This window comes from Babylonia areolata, chromosome 18, assembly GCF_041734735.1.
Source record: "Babylonia areolata isolate BAREFJ2019XMU chromosome 18, ASM4173473v1, whole genome shotgun sequence".
NCBI classification, from domain to species: domain Eukaryota; kingdom Metazoa; phylum Mollusca; class Gastropoda; order Neogastropoda; family Buccinidae; genus Babylonia; species Babylonia areolata.
The window spans coordinates 61,326,612-61,345,935 of NC_134893.1; the positions used below are offsets into that span (position 1 = coordinate 61,326,612).

At 43.1% G+C, this 19,324-nt stretch overlaps 2 protein-coding genes across 3 annotated transcripts in view; one reads left to right on the forward strand and one right to left on the reverse strand.

Moving 5' to 3' along the window:
* Positions 1–2,557: 2,557 nt before the first annotated feature.
* Positions 2,558–19,324, reverse strand: part of LOC143292974 (uncharacterized) — a 136,724-nt gene continuing 119,957 nt past the window's right edge. For both annotated transcript variants that reach the window (XM_076603701.1, XM_076603702.1), the window contains exons 8-9: positions 16,375–16,756; positions 2,558–4,298 (exon numbers count right to left, since the gene is read on the reverse strand). In XM_076603701.1, coding sequence (XP_076459816.1) covers positions 4,067–4,298; positions 16,375–16,756 — 614 coding nt within the window. In that variant the 3' untranslated portion in view covers positions 2,558–4,066. The remainder of the gene's footprint in view (positions 4,299–16,374; positions 16,757–19,324) is intronic.
* Positions 6,056–13,018, forward strand: LOC143293104 (uncharacterized). Its single transcript, XM_076604013.1, has 3 exons — positions 6,056–6,960; positions 7,489–10,284; positions 12,668–13,018. Exons 1-3 carry the CDS (start codon positions 6,088–6,090, stop codon positions 13,016–13,018), a joined length of 4,020 nt encoding a protein of 1,339 aa, XP_076460128.1. The 5' UTR covers positions 6,056–6,087.

Sequence of the window (19,324 nt, forward strand, 5' to 3'; positions counted from 1 at the left end):
AAAATATAAATATAACAGTAAATGCAGTTTGCATATAATTAGGCTTCATTCTTTATTTTTTTGTGCCAATCCCAAAAGCGCAATATTGTTTTAAACAAGATGACTGGAAAGAACTGGATTTTTCCTATTTTTATGCCAAATTTGGTGTCAACTGACAAAGTAGTTGCAGAGAAAATATTAATGTTAAAGTTTACCACGGACACACAGACAACCGAACACCGGGTTAAAACATAGACTCACTTTGTTTACACAAGTGAGTCAAAAATTGCCTTGACCCATAAAACTCTGTTTACAACAGTTCTCTTATTATTGTGAGTCGTTTTGGGGATAGTTTCATCTTTACCATAGCTTAAAACAACTGACAACATAAGCTGTAAATTATCTGAATTTACCATATCAGCTACTGTCAAAATTTCAATGAAACTACAAAGTAATCAACCACACCAGACCCAGAATCCGAAATGAAATTTGCAGCTATTATCAAAGCCAAATTTTCTAAGCCCATTTGAAATACAGCAATCAAATGTGTTACAAAAACCAAGGTTTTCAAAAAAAAAATGATTGATTTCTATATCCTGTGATATTCCTTCGAACGACTGCATCTGTTCTGTATTGTCTTCATGTTTGCAAAAACCGAAGTCATAATTTTTTTTTATATCTCTACGAGAATTCAGATCTCCAAGTATCAAAACACAAGAAAGGCAAGGCCTTCAAGATTCACTTGTGATACACTTTTTAAAAAATCCAAGTTTTTAGGTATTGAGTATAATGCATTTACTGTTATATTTATATCTTTTGTATTCTCTAAACTTGGCACTTTGATCTGATATTCGACCCAACAAAGGATCTGTCATTATTATCATTTTTTGTTCAAACAGGAACTTCTTTTGCTAAGCATGGAAGTTTTATTTATTGCAAACGTTTTGGTTTAGATAGCAGAACAAGGGAAATTACTCTGCTGGGGAACTTACTTTGCTTTAAACTGATCTTTCTCATCTTAAACATTACATTTTGAAATTATACTCAATACATAAAAAGTTTGGATTTTTTTTAAAAAGTGCATCACAAGTGAGTCTTGAAGGCCTTGCCTCTCTTGTTTCAAAATATAATGTTTAAGATGAGAAAGATCAGTTTAAAGCAAATTAACTCCACTAGCATTACAGAGTAATTTCCCCTTTTTACTATCTGCAGCAAAACGTTTGCAAAATAAATAAAAATTCCATGCTTAGCAAAAGGAGTTCCTGTTTGAACAAAAAATGATAATAATGATTGCTCTAGCTGTTGGGTCAGAATATCAGATCAAAGTGCCAAGTTTAGAGAATACAAAAAATATAAATATAACAGTAAATGCAGTTTGCATATAATTAGGCTTCATTCTTTATTTTTTTGTGCCAATCCCAGAAGCGAAATATTGTTTTAAACAAGATGACTGGAAAGAACTGGATTTTTCCTATTTTTATGCCAAATTTGGTGTCAACTGACAAAGTAGTTGCAGAGAAAATGTCAATGTTAAAGTTTACCACGGACACACAGACACACAGACACACACACACACACACACACACACACACACACACAGACAACCGAACACCGGGTTAAAACATAGACTCACTTTGTTTACACAAGTGAGTCAAAAATCATCATAAGATTCATGTAGATCGAGTATGCACTTTTTTAAAACCTCAGTTCCAATGGTGTCTTGTTCAAAATTCCCAAAAGGTGAATCATGAGGGGGTATGTACGAAGCAATCATGAAAACATCTTTTATCAACACTCAGCAGGTCTTTTGATACCTTTAAAATGACAATGTTACTAGCATCATAGTTCACTCCCTCAACAGTTCGCGAAGACTTCTTTTTCATTGATTATTATTTGAGAATAACTAATGTCCACTAATCACTCTGCGTTCACCCATATATCCCAGGCGCGTGTCTTCTGCCGGTACCCCGTAAGTCAAGTGTTTGCTCTAAGACAGAATTTTACTTTTAAATATGCCTCATATGTTCAAGATCTAATTGAGATCATTTGCACTCTGTGCACATGCTATTTAAATACTTGCTAAACTGTGTAAACCTGCAACCCAACAGTTTCCGAGGATCTTTACACACACACACACACACACACACACACACACACACGCACGCGCACACACACACACACACACACACACACACACACACACACACACACACACACACACACACACACACACACACACACACACAGCATGCAGCAAGGGGGAAAAGACCAAACAATTTCTTTCGTGATTATGGTAAAGTTTATTACTTTTCTGGACGGAAGATCATGTCAGGTACATTTAGATTCGTAAAGTGAGCTGGAATTACCAGCTTAAGTAATTCACACCATCACAAGTAGGCTTCAACTATCAACTATCACAGGTGTTTGGCAAATATCCAATACATCGGAAGAATCAACTACAATGAACTCAGAAGTGTACACATTTTTTTAACCTGATGCAATTTTAGTCGTGCATGTCTGCATGAAACAAAAGTACAAAAATGAAAACACAAAAACCAAGTATCAATGTGTTTACATCGTGTGTGTGTGTGTGTGTGTTTGTGTGTGTGTGTGTGTGTGTGTGTGTGTGTGTGTGTGTGTGTGTGTGTGTGTGTGTGTGTGTGTGTGTGTGACAGAGAGAACAATTGATACATTTCTACTGTAAAATATATTTTAACTTGTCTCATCGTTGGGAAGCAAATCTTTAGCATGATTATATGAAAATCACCAAATATAAAACAATTTTTATTGTCCACCAAAAAACCCTTTCAGTTCATAATCATTTCAGATATGTATATGGTTGAGACGAAGACGATGGACAGGCGTTCGTCAATATATAATTTACAACAGAATTAGGCTGTCATTGAAATGTAAGAGAGCTCACAACATTCATTTACAAACAAGTCTCTTGCTCAGATGTAAACTGTCCTCAACCACCAAGTATAACAAAAGTAGCTTTAAGCTATCCACGTGGAGACTTTGTCACCAACAAACAACCTGTCAGAGTCCTACCAATCTCAACAGCTAAAATCATTGCTAAATTGGCAGTAAACATAAAAACATGGAAAAAAAAAAAAAAAAAAAAAAAAATTAAGACACAACAATAGCTGCTTGGTGTTGTGTGCTGTTATGCAACATGTACAATGCTAAGGAGTACTAAATATACATTCTGTTGCTTGAATCTTTTTTCATAGGAAAGAAAAGAATTGATAGATGCTAACAAATTTTAAGTAACGGCAAATTCCATACCTTTCTTTCCAAACGGGCACACAAGTAAATGCACTCAACAACAATTAGCCAGTAGCAAGATGGTGTATTCAAAATCCACACAGGCAAACAGATGTGAAACTGTAGGACTACTCTACTTTTCTATGTCAGTACCCTTACACAGGGTGGTCACTTGAGTTACATTACTGCACTCAAAATCAGCATATCAAGAAACACACAAACAAACTCAGGATTGTCAATAAATAAATTCAAACACATGTATATACAGAATTGTTGGTTTCTGCTTTTTTTTGGTCTGAAAAAGCCACTTATGGGTCAATAAAACCATGCCGAAAAAGGTTGTCATTACTATTTGGCGAAAGATAAGGAGATTAGTAAACCATGACAACAGGAAAATAACAACTGCAAACTGTAAGCCTGACAAACAGGTGTAATTCAGCAACTGCGCACAAATGTAGAAGTCACGCTTGATATCTAAACAAATAATAATATAACTGTTTTAGAGCTATTCGTTGCGTTTTCCTTTCGCTGCTATTCATCCATTTTAAAGATTAATTTCATCATGATTCGTTTTGAACGATTTCTACTTTAAATATGACAAGACATCAAAAGTACATTACTTCCGAAAAAATCTGATTTTATGACAAGCTTCAGAACAATTACCATTTATTGGCAAAGCAAAAAATTATGTACAAAATGTTGTCTTTTAATAATGTTAAAAATGAGCCATTAGCCAGTTTTTGCAGACATACTGATCACTGAAAACAGTCCAACTTCACTAACACCTGATGCACAGCACAAGCATTACATTCTGCTGTATTTAAAATTCAGAGGTGCCAAATTCTTCAACTGATGGCGAAAAAGACTGTTGGAAAGTTTGGACCTGTGGCTTGGGGGCTGGCTGAGGAGGAGGCGGTTGGAACCGCTGCTGGATGGTAGCGGCTCGCTGCCCTCCTCGACGGTCGTCTTCGTGGATCATGCGGTACAGAGCAGACTGAGTCCAGTCACGGTCCCCTTGCTTTGCTCCTGCACCAGCACCCTGCGAGTCACCTCTGGAGGACACAGTTCCAGCAGTTGGTATTGTGAAACGTGTACAAAACAAGTATGAAAAGGAACACAAATATAATTACCGTACTGACTAGCATGCCGTTATCAAAGAACAAAAAGAAAGCATTGAACAATAGCCTCATAAAGATTAAGATGAAAATATGTGAATTAAAGATAGCAAGAAGAGACTGGATAGAAAGGAGGATTGCGAACAATGATCAAGGGGAAAATGTTCAAAATATGTCTCTAACATAATTCATCCGACAATGTTGGCTGTAAGAGTGCACGCCAAACACAGAACAACAAATATTACGATCACTAAGAAGAGGATGGGGTGGCATGTACAGGTAGCTTAGGAATATGGTAATCTTTATCACCTACCACACGAAACAACACTACATAGGTATACAGCAGTGGGAGTAGGAAGAGGAGGATGGTTGAGGTGTAGAGGGTGGGAATGACAAAGAGTCAACTATTGAATAAAAAGTGGGGACAATGCGATAGGACGGATTCATGCCGTCTGATTAATTCAAGATGGACTAATGGCTGCCCATTTTTCTAAAAACATGGGATGCCATGTCTTTTCTGACTAGACTCTAAAATTTGCAGAACACATAAGGCCACACAGTCTTGATACGAATGAGTGTCATATTAGTCTGACGTAGATGACTATATATTTTTTTCTGTTGTATTTTGATAACAGCTAGGTGAACAGATGTTTGTGAGTGGCTGAGGGCATGAGTTGGGAGGATTATAGGGGGAAATCGTTGGACTCTGTCACGGACAAGGAGGGTTGTGCGTGCGTGTGTGTGAACGCTGCCACTTTTGGTTGACCCCTCTCCTTGTAGCTCTTCCGCGTGCTCCATGTAGCCAAGGAAGTGTATGGAATGCACGTGTTGCACTAGAAAACATGACGTGCATATTTCTAATTTGTGAGTTATAGAAAGTTTTCTCCTTTTGGAAAACCAGCACCATTAGTCAGTGGAGCAGGACACTCGGCCAGGTCAAGTGTAGGGTCCTATGGAGAGAGACGCTCAGCCGGTATTTTGGCCGGATCTCAGAAATCGTTGAGGGAACTCCATTCTTCCTGTGTGGAGACCCCACTTCATCACCGCTGTTTGAGTGGCCGTCTTCCGCCTGGGGAGCTCGAGCGTCGCTGGTGGACGTGTTTCCCCAAGCCAACACCAGAGTCCACCTTCCAGGACAACGAACTGCAAACTGTGTGGTGCCAGTTTCTAACCCCCCCCCCCCCCCCCCCCCACCTAAGCTATTACTGGAAAAAAGACAAACTGTCACAGAAGAGGGTGACGAAGGGAAAATTGTGGGTGTTCCTCATGTGGAAGAGGAAAACGAACAGACTTCTTTTCTTTGTGGTGTCTAATTAAGTATTGTATCGTGTCTGTGATTTTTTGTTAAAGTATTTGGAGTAAATGTTTTGTATCTGTTTATTCCAGGCTTTTGTTTGGATAAAGGTGAGAGAGCGTGAGAGAGCTAGCCATAACTTTAGTTTGAAAAGTTGCACGCGACAATTGGCGAGCCTGCCAGGATCCTTTCTTGGATAGTAGTATCTGAATTCATTTTTGTCACTGGCCACTCTCCTCGTTCACTACTCACTCCCATCTTCCAATCTTAATTACATTATCGTAATGAATTGACAGGTAGCTGTAGGTGTTTGGAGTGGACTTGGATCAGTAAGTTACCAGTTTACATTTGTACATTACTTCATTCTTTAGTGTATGATATTGGTCATTCATTGATTGCATGGAACTTCGTTCTGGCCGTAAGCTTAGCGTCATGGCAGAAAGTAGGCAGGATCGCATTTCACGGTGGCGTAGTTTCGCTGCTGAGTTAGAGGTTTCCAGGGAGCAAGTTGCTGAGTTTGTTGCTAGTCAAATGCTTAAGGAGGATGAGGCTGCAGAGAAAAGGGAGTTAGAGGAAAGAGCTCATCAGAGGCAGCTGGAATGGGAGGAGGAACAACACCAACAACAGCGTGAAGAGCATTCCCTCCGGCTTGAGGTTCTGCAGAGGGAGAAGAAAGGGAAGAATTTTGGCAACAGTATGGTTATGGATCAGGTAGAGGGAGAGTCTGACACTGACGACGACCGTGGGTTTCGCCCCAGCCTTCCAAAGTTCGATGACAGTAAGGGTGACATTTCGTCTTGGTTGAAGAGGTTTGAGCGTGTCGCTACTCTGTACGGATGGAAGAAGAGCACCTGGGCGACTCGAGTTTCTACTCGTCTCACTGGTAAGGCCGAGGATGTCTACAACAACCTGAGCGACGCTGACGCGGGTGACTACGATAAGCTGAAGGAGCAACTTTTAGCTCGTTACCAACTGAATGCAGAGACGTATCGTCGTCGTTTCAGGAACTGTAAAAGAAAAGACAATGAAACTTCTGTGCAGTTTAGTGCCAGGTTGCAGGACAACTTAAAGCAGTGGCATGAGCAATCTAAGATTCCTGATCTGAAACAATTGATTCTCCTTGAGCAGTTCTTACAATCTTTGCAAGCTGACATGGCCGCCTACGTGATGGAGAAGCAGCCACAGTCTCTGGAAGAAGCTGTCGCATCAGCTGAAGTTTACTTCATGGCTCATAGGGGTGGGAGGAAGTTTCTTCAGCCGGTAGGTCTTAGTGGTAATGCTTCAGTGGGGCAGGATAAGTCCAAGGTGGGTGGAACTAAGAGCGAGTCTGGGAATTCCTCTGTTAAGACTTGTTTCATCTGCCAGTCACCTAAGCACTTGGCTAGAGACTGTCCCAGGAAAGGGAAATCGGCGGGCGCAGTACAGCATCAAGGGACAGAGGTCAGGCAAACAGTTCAGGTGCCTACTCTCTGCACGCCATGTAGAGAGCAGGAATACGATCCACACTGTCTGGTCGTGGTCGAAGGCAAGGCAGTACCAGGACTGCGTGATACAGGGTCTCATGTCTGTGTCGTGAAGAAGTCTCTCATATCTGATTGTCATCTTACCGGCAGGCAACTTGAGGTTTCAATGGCCGAGAAAGACATCAAGCGGCACTATCCTATTGCTGTGGTTAGGATAGAGAGTCCGTTTTTCACAGGTCAGGTTGAAGCTGTAGTTATGGAGACTCCAGTGGTTGATTTCATAGTTGGGAATCATGCTCGGTTGGAAGATCAAAAAGTTCTGCCAGTGTATGGTACACCCAAGGAAATCTCTGTAGTCACTCGTGCTCAGGCAGCAGAGAAGAGGCGACCTTCTACTTTGCAGGTGGCATCTCCAGGTCTCGAGACAGTGACGCCAGAGCAGCTGAAGGAACTACAGAAAGGTGATCCCGGATTGAAGTCTTTGCGGGAGGGAGCCGATCGTAGAGACGTTAGGGTTTCTGGTCGTACAGGCGAGGTGTCCTTCAGGTGGAGGAAGGGTATTCTGTACCGTGAGTACCGTCAGGCGAAGACTGAGTACAGTCAAGTTGTGGTCCCCGCACAGCTTAGACAGGGAGTAATGAAACTGGCTCATGAACCGCCTATGGGGGGTCATCAAGGAGGAAAGAAGACTCTGGACAGGATTTGGAAACAGTTTTTCTGGCCTGGCATGTGTGCGGACGTTCGCCGATTTGTTTCGTCCTGTAACCAATGCCAAAAGGTCTCACCAAAACCTCAGAGAGTACCTCTAGGGAAGATGCCTCTGATCAACACTCCTTTTGAGCGGGTAGCAGTTGACCTTGTAGGGCCGATTACTCCTGCGTCAGGGTCAGGGAACCGCTATATCTTGGTGGTTGTGGATTACGCCACCCGGTACCCTGAGGCTGTTCCTCTTAAGACCGTTGAATCTACCACGGTTGCTGAAGCACTGTGGGAGGTCTGGACTCGAGTTGGTGTGCCATCTGAGATTCTAACTGATCGCGGAACCCAGTTCATGAGCGATGTAATGAAGCAGATGGAGAGATTGTTGTCCATCCGTGGGTTGGCAACAACTCCTTACCATGCTCAAGGAAATGGGCTAGTAGAGCGGTACAACGGCGTTCTGAAGACTGCGTTGCGGAAGCTTACTCGGGAGAAACCAAAGCAATGGGATCGGTATATCCCTGCACTGCTCTTTGCTTACAGAGAAGCGACTCAGGAGAGTTTGGGGTTCTCACCATTTGAGCTCCTGTACGGAAGAACAGTACGAGGGCCTTTGTCTGTCTTGCGCCAGCTGTGGACAGATGAACACACTTCTGAAGAAGTTCGCACTACTGCAGAGTACGTAGTAGACTTGAGGAACCGTATCGAGGAAACCTGTGAGTTGGCACGCAGGAATTTGGCTGCAGCTTGTCAGAGACATGCTGAGGTTTTTAACAGGAAGTCTCAGAATCGTGCGTTCTCCCCTGGTGACAAGGTACTGCTGCTTTTGCCCCAGAGACATAACAAATTACAGCTGTGCTGGCAGGGTCCCTTTGAGGTATTGGAGAGGAAGGGAGAAGCTGACTATAAGATTCGCATGGGAGGACAGGACAAATTGTACCATGCGAATCTGCTGAAGAGGTATGTGGAAAGACAGGCGGACTCTGTTTCTTGTGAAGTTCCAATGGTGGCTGTTGCTGTCATAGAGGAGACTGAACCAACTTCTGTCGCTGACAGGGAGTTGCCTGTGCCCAGTCTGGTGGCTGAGGAAACAATAGCTGACTTGAACTTTGGACCAGGTCTGAATGACAAACAGAAAGAGGACGTTTTGACAATTGCTCGTCGGCATGAGAAGGTCATCACGGATGTACCGTTGAAGACGAACTTGGCAGAGTTTGAAATGACCGTAGAGACAGCAAAGCCGGTGCGAGTAAAACAGTACCCTTTGCCCCATGCCAAAGTGGAGATCGTCAAGCAAGAGGTAGAGACCATGAAGACGCTTGGGGTGATAGAGCCTGCTGCATCTCCCTATAATGCGCCGGTAGTTCTCGTACGCAAGAAAGACGGAAAGATCCGGTTCTGCGTTGACTATCGACATTTGAATAACGTCACCGTCTTTGATGCGGAACCTCTACCTGACGTAGAGCATCTTTTCTCTTCTCTAGGTAAAGCCCGGTACTTCAGCAGGTGGGACCTCAGCAAAGGTTACTGGCAAATTCCGGTCAGAGAAGACATCCGGCCTATGACCGCTTTCACTACCCCCAGTGGACAGTTCCAGTTCACTGTGATGCCCTTCGGCTTGAAGAATGCAGCAGCAGTTTTCTCAAGGATGATGAGAGCTTTGCTGGATCCCATAGGCATGAAAGATGTACATAACTTCATGGACGACATCATGATTGCGTCCGAAACATGGGAAGAACATCTCTCTGCTATAGAGGCAGTTTTCCAGCGATTGGAGGAAGCAAATTTGTCAGTCCGTCCAAGGAAGTGCTTCATTGGGTTCGAGGAACTGAGTTTTCTGGGACATGTTGTACGGCACGGTCAAATCCTGCCGGAAATGGACAAGGTGGAGAAAGTTATGAAAGCACCAGTTCCTGAGACTAAGACGCAAGTGCGAGCCTTCTTGGGCCTGGTAGGCTACTACCGTAAGTTTATCCCTAATTTCTCTGCCATAGCATTTCCCCTGACGGACCTCACCAGGAAAGGTGCTCCCAACAACGTCGTTTGGACTCCAGAGTGCGATCGGGCCTTCAAAACTTTGAAGGGTCGTCTGGTTTCTAGGCCAGTGTTGCAACTGCCAGATCTGTCCTGCCAGTTCGTCTTACGAACTGACGCCTCAGACCGTGGTCTGGGGGCGGTGCTCCTACAGGAGAAGGAAGGTGTACTACACCCTGTCGCGTTTGCCAGCAGGAAATTGTCTGGAACTGAAAGTCACTACTCTACGATTGAGAAGGAGTGCTTAGCAGTAGTGTGGGCTACAGACAAATTCCAGCAGTTTTTGTATGGTCAGCAGTTTGTGCTCGAGACTGATCATCAACCTCTGTGGTACTTGCAGACAGCAAAAGTTGTGAACCAAAGGCTGCTGAGGTGGAGTTTGCTCTTACAGTCTTACTCCTTCACAGTTCGAGTGATCCCTGGCAGACTGAATGTTGGTGCCGACTATTTGAGTCGGGCATCTGTGGAATAATTGTTTCCCCTTTGTAGCCGTGCAGACAGATGTCTGTGCTCAATCAGGGGGGTGTTGTCACGGACAAGGAGGGTTGTGCGTGCGTGTGTGTGAACGCTGCCACTTTTGGTTGACCCCTCTCCTTGTAGCTCTTCCGCGTGCTCCATGTAGCCAAGGAAGTGTATGGAATGCACGTGTTGCACTAGAAAACATGACGTGCATATTTCTAATTTGTGAGTTATAGAAAGTTTTCTCCTTTTGGAAAACCAGCACCATTAGTCAGTGGAGCAGGACACTCGGCCAGGTCAAGTGTAGGGTCCTATGGAGAGAGACGCTCAGCCGGTATTTTGGCCGGATCTCAGAAATCGTTGAGGGAACTCCATTCTTCCTGTGTGGAGACCCCACTTCATCACCGCTGTTTGAGTGGCCGTCTTCCGCCTGGGGAGCTCGAGCGTCGCTGATGGACGTGTTTCCCCAAGCCAACACCAGAGTCCACCTTCCAGGACAACGAACTGCAAACTGTGTGGTGCCAGTTTCTAACCCCCCCCCCCCCCCCCCCCCCCCCCCCACCTAAGCTATTACTGGAAAAAAGACAAACTGTCACAGAAGAGGGTGACGAAGGGAAAATTGTGGGTGTTCCTCATGTGGAAGAGGAAAACGAACAGACTTCTTTTCTTTGTGGTGTCTAATTAAGTATTGTATCATGTCTGTGATTTTTTGTTAAAGTATTTGGAGTAAATGTTTTGTATCTGTTTATTCCAGGCTTTTGTTTGGATAAAGGTGAGAGAGCGTGAGAGAGCTGGCCATAACTTTAGTTTGAAAAGTTGCACGCGACAGACTCATTACCGTATTTAGCGCTTTCATGTATTTGTAGGGGATGAAAATGACCATTTACATGGTCAACAATCTCATAACCCAAATAAAAATGACTTTCGCTGTTACTGTCACAGATCCCGTAATCGGGTTTGCTCGTTTTGGTAGCCCACGCTTTCTCGCAATTCCATGATTTCTCTCACGTTGAGGGATATCGCGGGGGGCGCCCCCAAGCTTTCTCCCATCTTACGAAAAAGCGTGACCCCTCCCGCGTATTCTTTCAACGTGTGAGAAAGCGTGGGAAAACATTTCCTGTCAGCGGGGTTAGTTTCTTGTCTTTCCCCAGCACAAATCGTGGAGAAAAATGATGGAAAAAGAAAAGAGAAAGAGGGTGACGACGACAACAACGATCGTGATAATGATGGTGACATTAGTGAAGACGTTGACGGTGATGCACAGTATCGGTTAAAAGAAAAGTGTGACAAATGTGACAGAAAAGGTCACATCACAACAAACACCAAAACTATTTGGTCCCATTTTCACGCTCCCAACCCGAGGGTAAAGCATTGTGAGAAACCTTTATCTGTTACGTTTATTCAGAAAGTTGAATCATTTCCATGTTATTATTCCCAACTTCCCTTGGGAAAGATTCGGGTCAAGTCTTCGTAGACATTTCTGTTTAAGTCAGAGACATCGCCTTAATTATGTTGGTTCCTATTGATTCCGATGTTATTTGAGGTCGATGCATTGCAATGAACCACCTCATGTGAAATATAATTTCAGTGTCTTCGCTAACACCATTGTCATGATCGTCGTTGTTGTCGTTCCCCTATTTCTCTTTTTATTTTCTCTCTCTCGTTTCTAAAAAAAAGATGTGTATTGGGAAAAGACAGGAACCCAACTCCGATGACAAAGGAAATGTTTTTGATGATAATAAGGCGGACTTCCCACGTTTTCTCACGCACTGTAAAGTGAGAGAAAATGTGGGATTGCGAAAAACCGTGGGCTACCATGGGCGCTGCATTGCTGGACACATCACCAACAGTCTCCATTTCGGTCACGGGTTAGGGTTTGAATTCCAGTAAAGCTCCCTTCTCTGCACAAAGTGATGTTGTCTGCCCACTTCTGTCGCAGTCTGCCTCGTTTCCTTTTCGCTTGGACTGTTCCTGAAGGATGGTACTGGAGAGCCCGTCAGATCTTGTCACGCGGCCTTACTATATCGTTTTATTTATTTATTTATTTATTTTTGACTGTGGTCAGGTCTCCATACTGATCAATGTGATGTCATGGTTTTCCTGACTTCATTTGTTATGTGGTTCTTGTAGGAGATGCCAGTGTGTCTTCTGGGGCATTTCATTTCCACTGCTGGGATCCTTCTCTGAAGCTCTACTGTAAGGATATAAGGATCCATGTGAGCTGGAAGAGCACAAACACTCATTCATCTCTCAGCAAAATCAACGGCTGGGGGCGCGGGTGTGTGCGTGTCGTGGATGGGCGACTGCAGGCTTCCCCGACCCATGTGGGAAGATCCAGAGGTGGTTGGCCCTGAAAGCGAGGCAGTAATGACAGTGGAGGTCGCATAGGGGAGCCAGAGACGCAAGGTCCCGACAGAGAGGCACTACAGACCGAGGAGGTCAGTCTGACCGACAGATCCCGCCTGTCTGGGCAGCATGCACTGCCCTGCAGAAGGTGCTGGGCTGGTTCCCGCGGGGACAGGACGAGTGGTTCCGCCCCGGTTCTACCGGCAGCCCAGCATGCACCAAAAGTGTGCCCCAAACGGGTAGAATGGAGGAATCCACCTGTGGGCACCAGCCAGCCTGTGACTCCAAGGGTCACCCGAACCTCCAGGAAGGGAGAAACCTTGCCAGGTCCTGTCCAGCTTGGTTGTATGTCCCGCCTGTAGACCGACTATTGATAGCCTGGAGAATTCTGACATGCACATGACTTCCCCAGCTGGGGAGACTGGCTGGACAGCGGGATCGCCTGACGTACAGGTTAGGGCCACTTGCCGAGTATATCCTCCCGTGGAGATAATTCGGTGACTTGGCCCGCGGTGGGCAAAGGAGAGCTGCCCCTGTGAGCCCAAGGCTTCCCCCACGCCCCCACTGAGGGAGGTGGGAGAGGGGGCTCGGCATGAGAGGAAGGAAGGGAGGTGGCAACGCCCCCAGTGAGAGCCTTCTCAGTACACTGAGATTGAGGGCGGACATGAAATCCCCTTGTGAGGAAGTGTCCAGCCCTGTGTCCACACTACCCACAGTGGAGTTGCTAGTCCCCGTGAATGCCCCCTCCCGTTGGGACGACTCATAGACGGGATAAAGCACCTCTGTTAATCGCTAAACTGTCACCTTCGCTGAATAGTCACTGACGACACTTAGGCAGAGCTCAGTTGACTGCTGAACTGTCGCTGGTGACAATTGGGCGCAGCATAGTTAAATACTGATTGGTTCCTGATCAGCGACAATTCAGCACATTGGCTGTTTGTTTTCTGTGATGATGATCTTGAAGATGAAAGGAAGTCACAGAAGAATAGGAAAGAAAGGAATGAAGAAGCATAGAATTAAATAAAGAAAATAAAAGAAAGCAATGAAATAAGAAACTGAGGAAGGAAGTAAGGAGTGAAAGAAATGAGAAATAGGGAAAATTTAAGCACACAAGAAAAAAAAAAAGACAAGAAAGAAGCGTTAAAAACGAAATGGGGGGGCGGGGGGGGGGGGGGGGGGGTGGAGAAAAAATGAATCAATGAAAGAAAGAAAGAATTTTTTTAAAGAGATAAAATGAGAAGAAGTAAGAAAGATAATGTATGTTTGTGTGTTTGTGTACAAGAGCTTAGTGAGGTCAGCCCTACATACTCCTAGGTCTAAGTTTCCCCAAATTTTCTCTCAGCCATGTCTAAGTTCAACAAGGTGTATATTCCCCCTAGTCTGTGTTCTCCTTGGTCTTGGTTCCCCCCAAATTTACGTTTTCTGGCTCTTTGTTCCTCCATGTCCATGGTATCCCATGTCTGAAACTACTGCGGGCTGCTTTATCTTATGCAATATTAGTACTTTTTCATTTTCGTTTTGACCACTGGCCATTATTGACCACCACTGACCACTTATTACTTCTGGCCACTACTAACTGCTGACCGCCAACATCCGCTGACTACCGCTGACAATGACCACTGCTGACCACTGACTTCCGCTGGCCCCCACTAACCACTGCTGACCACTTCCCACTGCTGACTACTACTGACCACAGACCACTATTGACACTGATCACTGCTGACCGCTAATGACAATGGTCACCGCTGACCACCACTGACCACTGACTACAACTGCCCACTGACCACCACTGACAACTATCAACCACTACATGCATTCTCAGCACAGGCACCCCACAGGGATGTGTTCTATCCCCACTGTTGTACTCACTATTCACACATGACTGTGCAACTCAAAATGGATGTAACACCATGGTCACGTTTGTCGACGATACTACTCTAGAAGGGCTGATTACGAACAGTAATGAGTCAAAATATAGGGAAGAAGTACCGGAACTTGTCAGCTGGTGTGATGAAAACAACTTAGAACTCAATGTATCCAAAACCAAAGAACTAATTTTAGATTTCAGGAAGACCAGACCTGACCCTTACCACTTGTCATTGAAGACAAGCAAGTAGGGATCATCAGCAACATTAAATTTCTTGCACTGATCATTTCCAACGATTTGAAATGGGAGAAAAATACGGAAAAAAATTGTTAAGAAAGCACAACAGCGCCTGTACTTTCTTCGGCGCCTCAAAAAGTTCGGAATTAAAAAATAAAGCATGGGTGATTTCTTCCGAGCAGTCATTGAAAGTGTGTTAACCTTCGCTATTACTGTTTGGTACGGAAACATTTCCAAGGCAGAAGTTGCAGCCCTTAACAGGATCGTAAAAACTGCCACCAAGATTACATGGGGTGATCTACCGTCTCCAGAAGACTTTTTTTCCCCCTTGCACAGGTTATATTTCTCAACATAGAAACTTGCATCACATATTTTGGGATTTTTTTTTAAAAGGACAAATAAAGAGAAGAAAAAAAAGACATATATTATAAGCGGCTACTCAAAAAAGCAAAATCAATCAGCCAGGACGAACCACATCCAGCTTTTGAGATTTTCGAGATGCTCCCCTCTGGTCGACGGTACAGAAGTGTAAGGACGAAAACCAATCGCTTCGCCAATAGCCTTTTCCCTAAAGCAGTCAGTGCCCTGTCTCTCGAACAAATCCAGTGTGATAAATAAAATTGTGCAGTCAACAACCATCTACCTGAAGATCTAGTCATCAGCCCCATCCACATGTAATATGCAGTTTCTGTTCAAACGCGCGCGCGCGCGCGTGTGTGTGTGTGTATGTGTGTGTGTGAGAGAGAGAGAGAGAGAGAGAGAGAGAGAGAGAGAGAGAGTTTGTGTATGTGTGTGTGCGTGCGCGCTGATCACCATTGCCTACTATTAACCACTACTGACCTCTGACCACTGCTGACCACTGACCACTACTGATCACCATTGACCACTACTGACCTCTGACCACTGCTGACCACTGACCACTACTGACCGCTCACTACTACTAACTGCTTACCAATGCTGACCACTGTCCACTACTGACCGCTGGTCACTGCTGAACATTTTGGCCACTGACTTCCGCTGACCACTGACCACAGCTGACCACTGACTACCACTGATGACTGCCACTGACCACAGCTGACCACTGACCATGGCTGACCTGGGGGAATATAGATAGAACTGGGGGGACATAGACATGCTCCATAGTGAGCTTAGTTAGCATACAAATACACAGAAAACCCGCCCACAGTTAAAGTCATAAACTGCCAGTGATTGAAATAACAACGACAAATCACCAGCTACAAAGTTAACACTGAAATGTTGCCAATCCACTGAATTGATGTCGACTGCCATCTCCGACATTGGTTCTCTGACACGCCTATTTGTCGCTGATCCGCTGAATTGTCGCGGAGGTCTGTTAGACATTGATTTGTCGCCGGTCTACTCATTATTCACCAGCGACAAATCAGCAGTTAACTGAGCTTCACCAAATTGTCACCGGCGACAATGCAACAGAAGCGAAAATTCAGCAGTTAACGACCTCACTGAAACCTCTAAGTGCAACTGCGTTTTCTTTCTCTTTGTGTTCTGACATTTGTTAACATACTTCTGTCAACGCAACCTGGAAGCAATGTTACCGGTCATGTGGAGAGCATCTGTCCACAACCAGTTACTTACGGCGAAAGAACTCCTGTTGCAGTCATGGCTTTCGTTTGACCGGCAAACGTTTCCTGTATGTTTTGGTTGGAGTAAAGCCCCATAGGTGAGTTGTACTGCAGGTGCACCACTTTAGGCCCGTCCTGATCGTCTCCACCCTGACAGGCTGCAGGAGCAGGATTGTACGGTGCAGCAGGTGGGGCTGTCGTGCCAGGCTGAAAGCCTGTAGAGCGGGGTGCTTGCTGCTGGCTGGGCACGTAATCCAAATCAGCATCCCACGGCTTGATGGAAGTGGGCTTCAAAGTGGACTTCCAGGCAGGGCCATCTTGAGTATCAGTGTCCTGCTGCTTGCCCCATGGCGCCAGACCTGGAGACCTTGGGGACAGGCTCTTTCCTGCAGCCGCTGTGAGAGAGGAAAAAAGGGACAGTAAACGTGCAGCTAACCAATCGTATCAAAATTACATTATTTTGAAATCTCTCTTACAGAAAGGTATTTAAATCGTATGAATCAACAAATTCTATTAACTGACAAGCACATGTGTACTATGCAAAATTGTGATTATACAAGTTTTATATCATATATTTTCTGTACTTTGTAAAACGCTTTCTTCCGTGAAATATATACTCTCAATTGTTCTGACCATTTTAGATAGCCGTTGGGAAGATTATAAAACAATCTTATATAAAAAATATTGTAATACGGAAAAGCGTTTTGGATACAGATAATATTTTAAAAGCTGTGGGTGTGTCACGTGTCGCTTTATTCGATATGTTTTTTGTTTTTTTCTTCTGTTTCTTGCATATACTTATCAATGGCTATTAGCTACCCGTTTCAATTTAGGAAATAAGCATTGATTCCATATTTTGTGTTTAATTTACTTTACATACGAGAATATACATCAGTGCACAATGCAGAAGATTTCCTTGTTGATCTATGTTTTGAACTTAATTCTGTCACTTCTAATTTTGATATTTTCGTTATGAAATATTGGTTTTGAAAACAACCAAGTATGTAATGTTGGTTTTACATTTTATAGTACTGATAATATGCCATAAGTACATACTTCCAAGATGATATTACGATTAATTTAATGTAAACCTACCCTGGGCTGTATTTTCCTATTTCAGTAAAAATGGAAACAATCCCATAGTGATATTCTTCCGTATGTGTTTAACTGTTGCAAACTTTATTATCAATGCAAGTTGTAGTGCTCTCATATATCTTTTAATATGTGGTACATTCAAACCCACATTTCTAATGTTTTACATCGCTGTCTTTCAACAGAACTTGGTCTGGTATGCCATTCTAATAAATTCGAAAACGCATTTTCTGAAGATTGTTCATAAAAACAACAACAAAATACAAACATCTGAGATGTTTAGTAGCAGAACCCAGAGATGTATCATTTTAAATAGGATTCATGATTTTAATATGGCAACTCCAAGAAGAGTTATATTTCTTTTCATCCGAACACTGAATACAGCTTTATTTTAATATATTTTCTTCAGCATAATTGAATCTCACGCAGTTTTTAATGTCAATACTCCTAATATCTTAAAAGCTTCTGAATTCCATTTTGTAATAAAATGCTTCATATACCTTGTTTTACAAATATTTTCCCAACCTAACCATATTGCTCAAGTTTTACCAGCATTTATAAATAGCCCCGAATCTTGTCCAAATTATTACATTACAATTATGGATATTCTAGAAGACATTCAGTCTCCACTGTTATTCAGCTGTGCATGAATTGTTTTAAAGAAAAGTTTTTAAAGAGAGAAAGATTCCAGGCTTGTTATCATTTATTATAACGGTTTCAATTTAACGTCTTTCCATTTATCTGAGAATTTGATAAGATATTGCAATTCCTTGCATATCATTGCTTCCCTATTCTCGATATTGCTAATTTTTCTGACCAAAAACATAAATAAGTCAGGAAAACGCGGATCTTCTTGCTGACACAATGTCTTTTTGTTTTTGTTTTTTTGTTGTTTTTGGTTTTTTTAGTTAAAAAAAAGAAAATCAGTTGGTTGTTTGTCCGTTGATTACTGCTGCTGATTTTATATATTTTATAAAACGTTTCTATCTACTTTTGCATTTTTTTGCCCCAAACCATATGCCTATAAGATTTTAAACAGAAACTGCACCATTCCCAAGAGTCAAAAGCTTTTTCAAAAACCAATCAGAGTACGAGACCTAGATAGCAGATATTATCACACATCAATTTTATATCATCCCCAGTATACCAGTTTCAAATGAATCCCGTCTGTTCTTCACTAATTAATTGTGGAGGAATCTGTTTAATCCTGGTAGGTATGTATACTGATCCAGACTTACATAAAATATTCAAGAATGAGATAGGTCTCCAGTTACGTGCTCTTTTGATTTATCAGGTTTCAGAAAACAAGTAATTAATGCCTATTTTAGGGTGGTTGAAAGTTCTCCAGGACTTTCCATTTTACTTTTTTTGTGTGCAATGCCTCTAAAGTTAATTTCCCCTCTTCTTGTAAAAACAATAGACATTCCTTTACTACATCATATATTTCACACACTTCCATTTCAATCTATCAATTTTTCATGCTTCTCTAACAAAATACTGTTCCTCTAAGTTACAAGTATTATGTGTTACCTTTTCACCGTATGCTGTTCATTTTGCCCAGGGTCTCAACTCATTTAATATGTATGTAAGTATGTTTTGCTATCTGTTAAATTGGCATGAATCCTGGACCAGCAGAGACGATCTCTTGAACACCAAAGTGTTGACACTGTATTGTATTTTGTATTGAGTATGTTTTCTTTTTGAAACTGCAGAATGTTTAACTTGGCATGTCTGTGCAAAACTAACAAACACGAATTTTGAGAGAGTTTTTCCTGTTTAGACTGTAAAAAGAAAACGAAAAAAAAGGAGGGGGTGGTTGGGGGGAGGGGGGGGGGAGGTCCGAGAGAGAGGAACTCAGGTGGGAATGACTG

Excerpts from the sequence above, each read along its gene's own strand:
- LOC143293104 (XM_076604013.1), top strand. The coding sequence starts at position 6,088 with ATGGCAGAAAGTAGGCAGGATCGCATTTCACGGTGGCGTAGTTTCGCT. Across the intron at positions 6,961-7,488 it reads TGGGGCAGGATAAGTCCAAG|GCAGCAGAGAAGAGGCGACC; the intron begins GTGGGTGGAACT and ends ACTCGTGCTCAG. Across the intron at positions 10,285-12,667 it reads TGATCCCTGGCAGACTGAAT|CGAGGCAGTAATGACAGTGG; the intron begins GTTGGTGCCGAC and ends TGGCCCTGAAAG.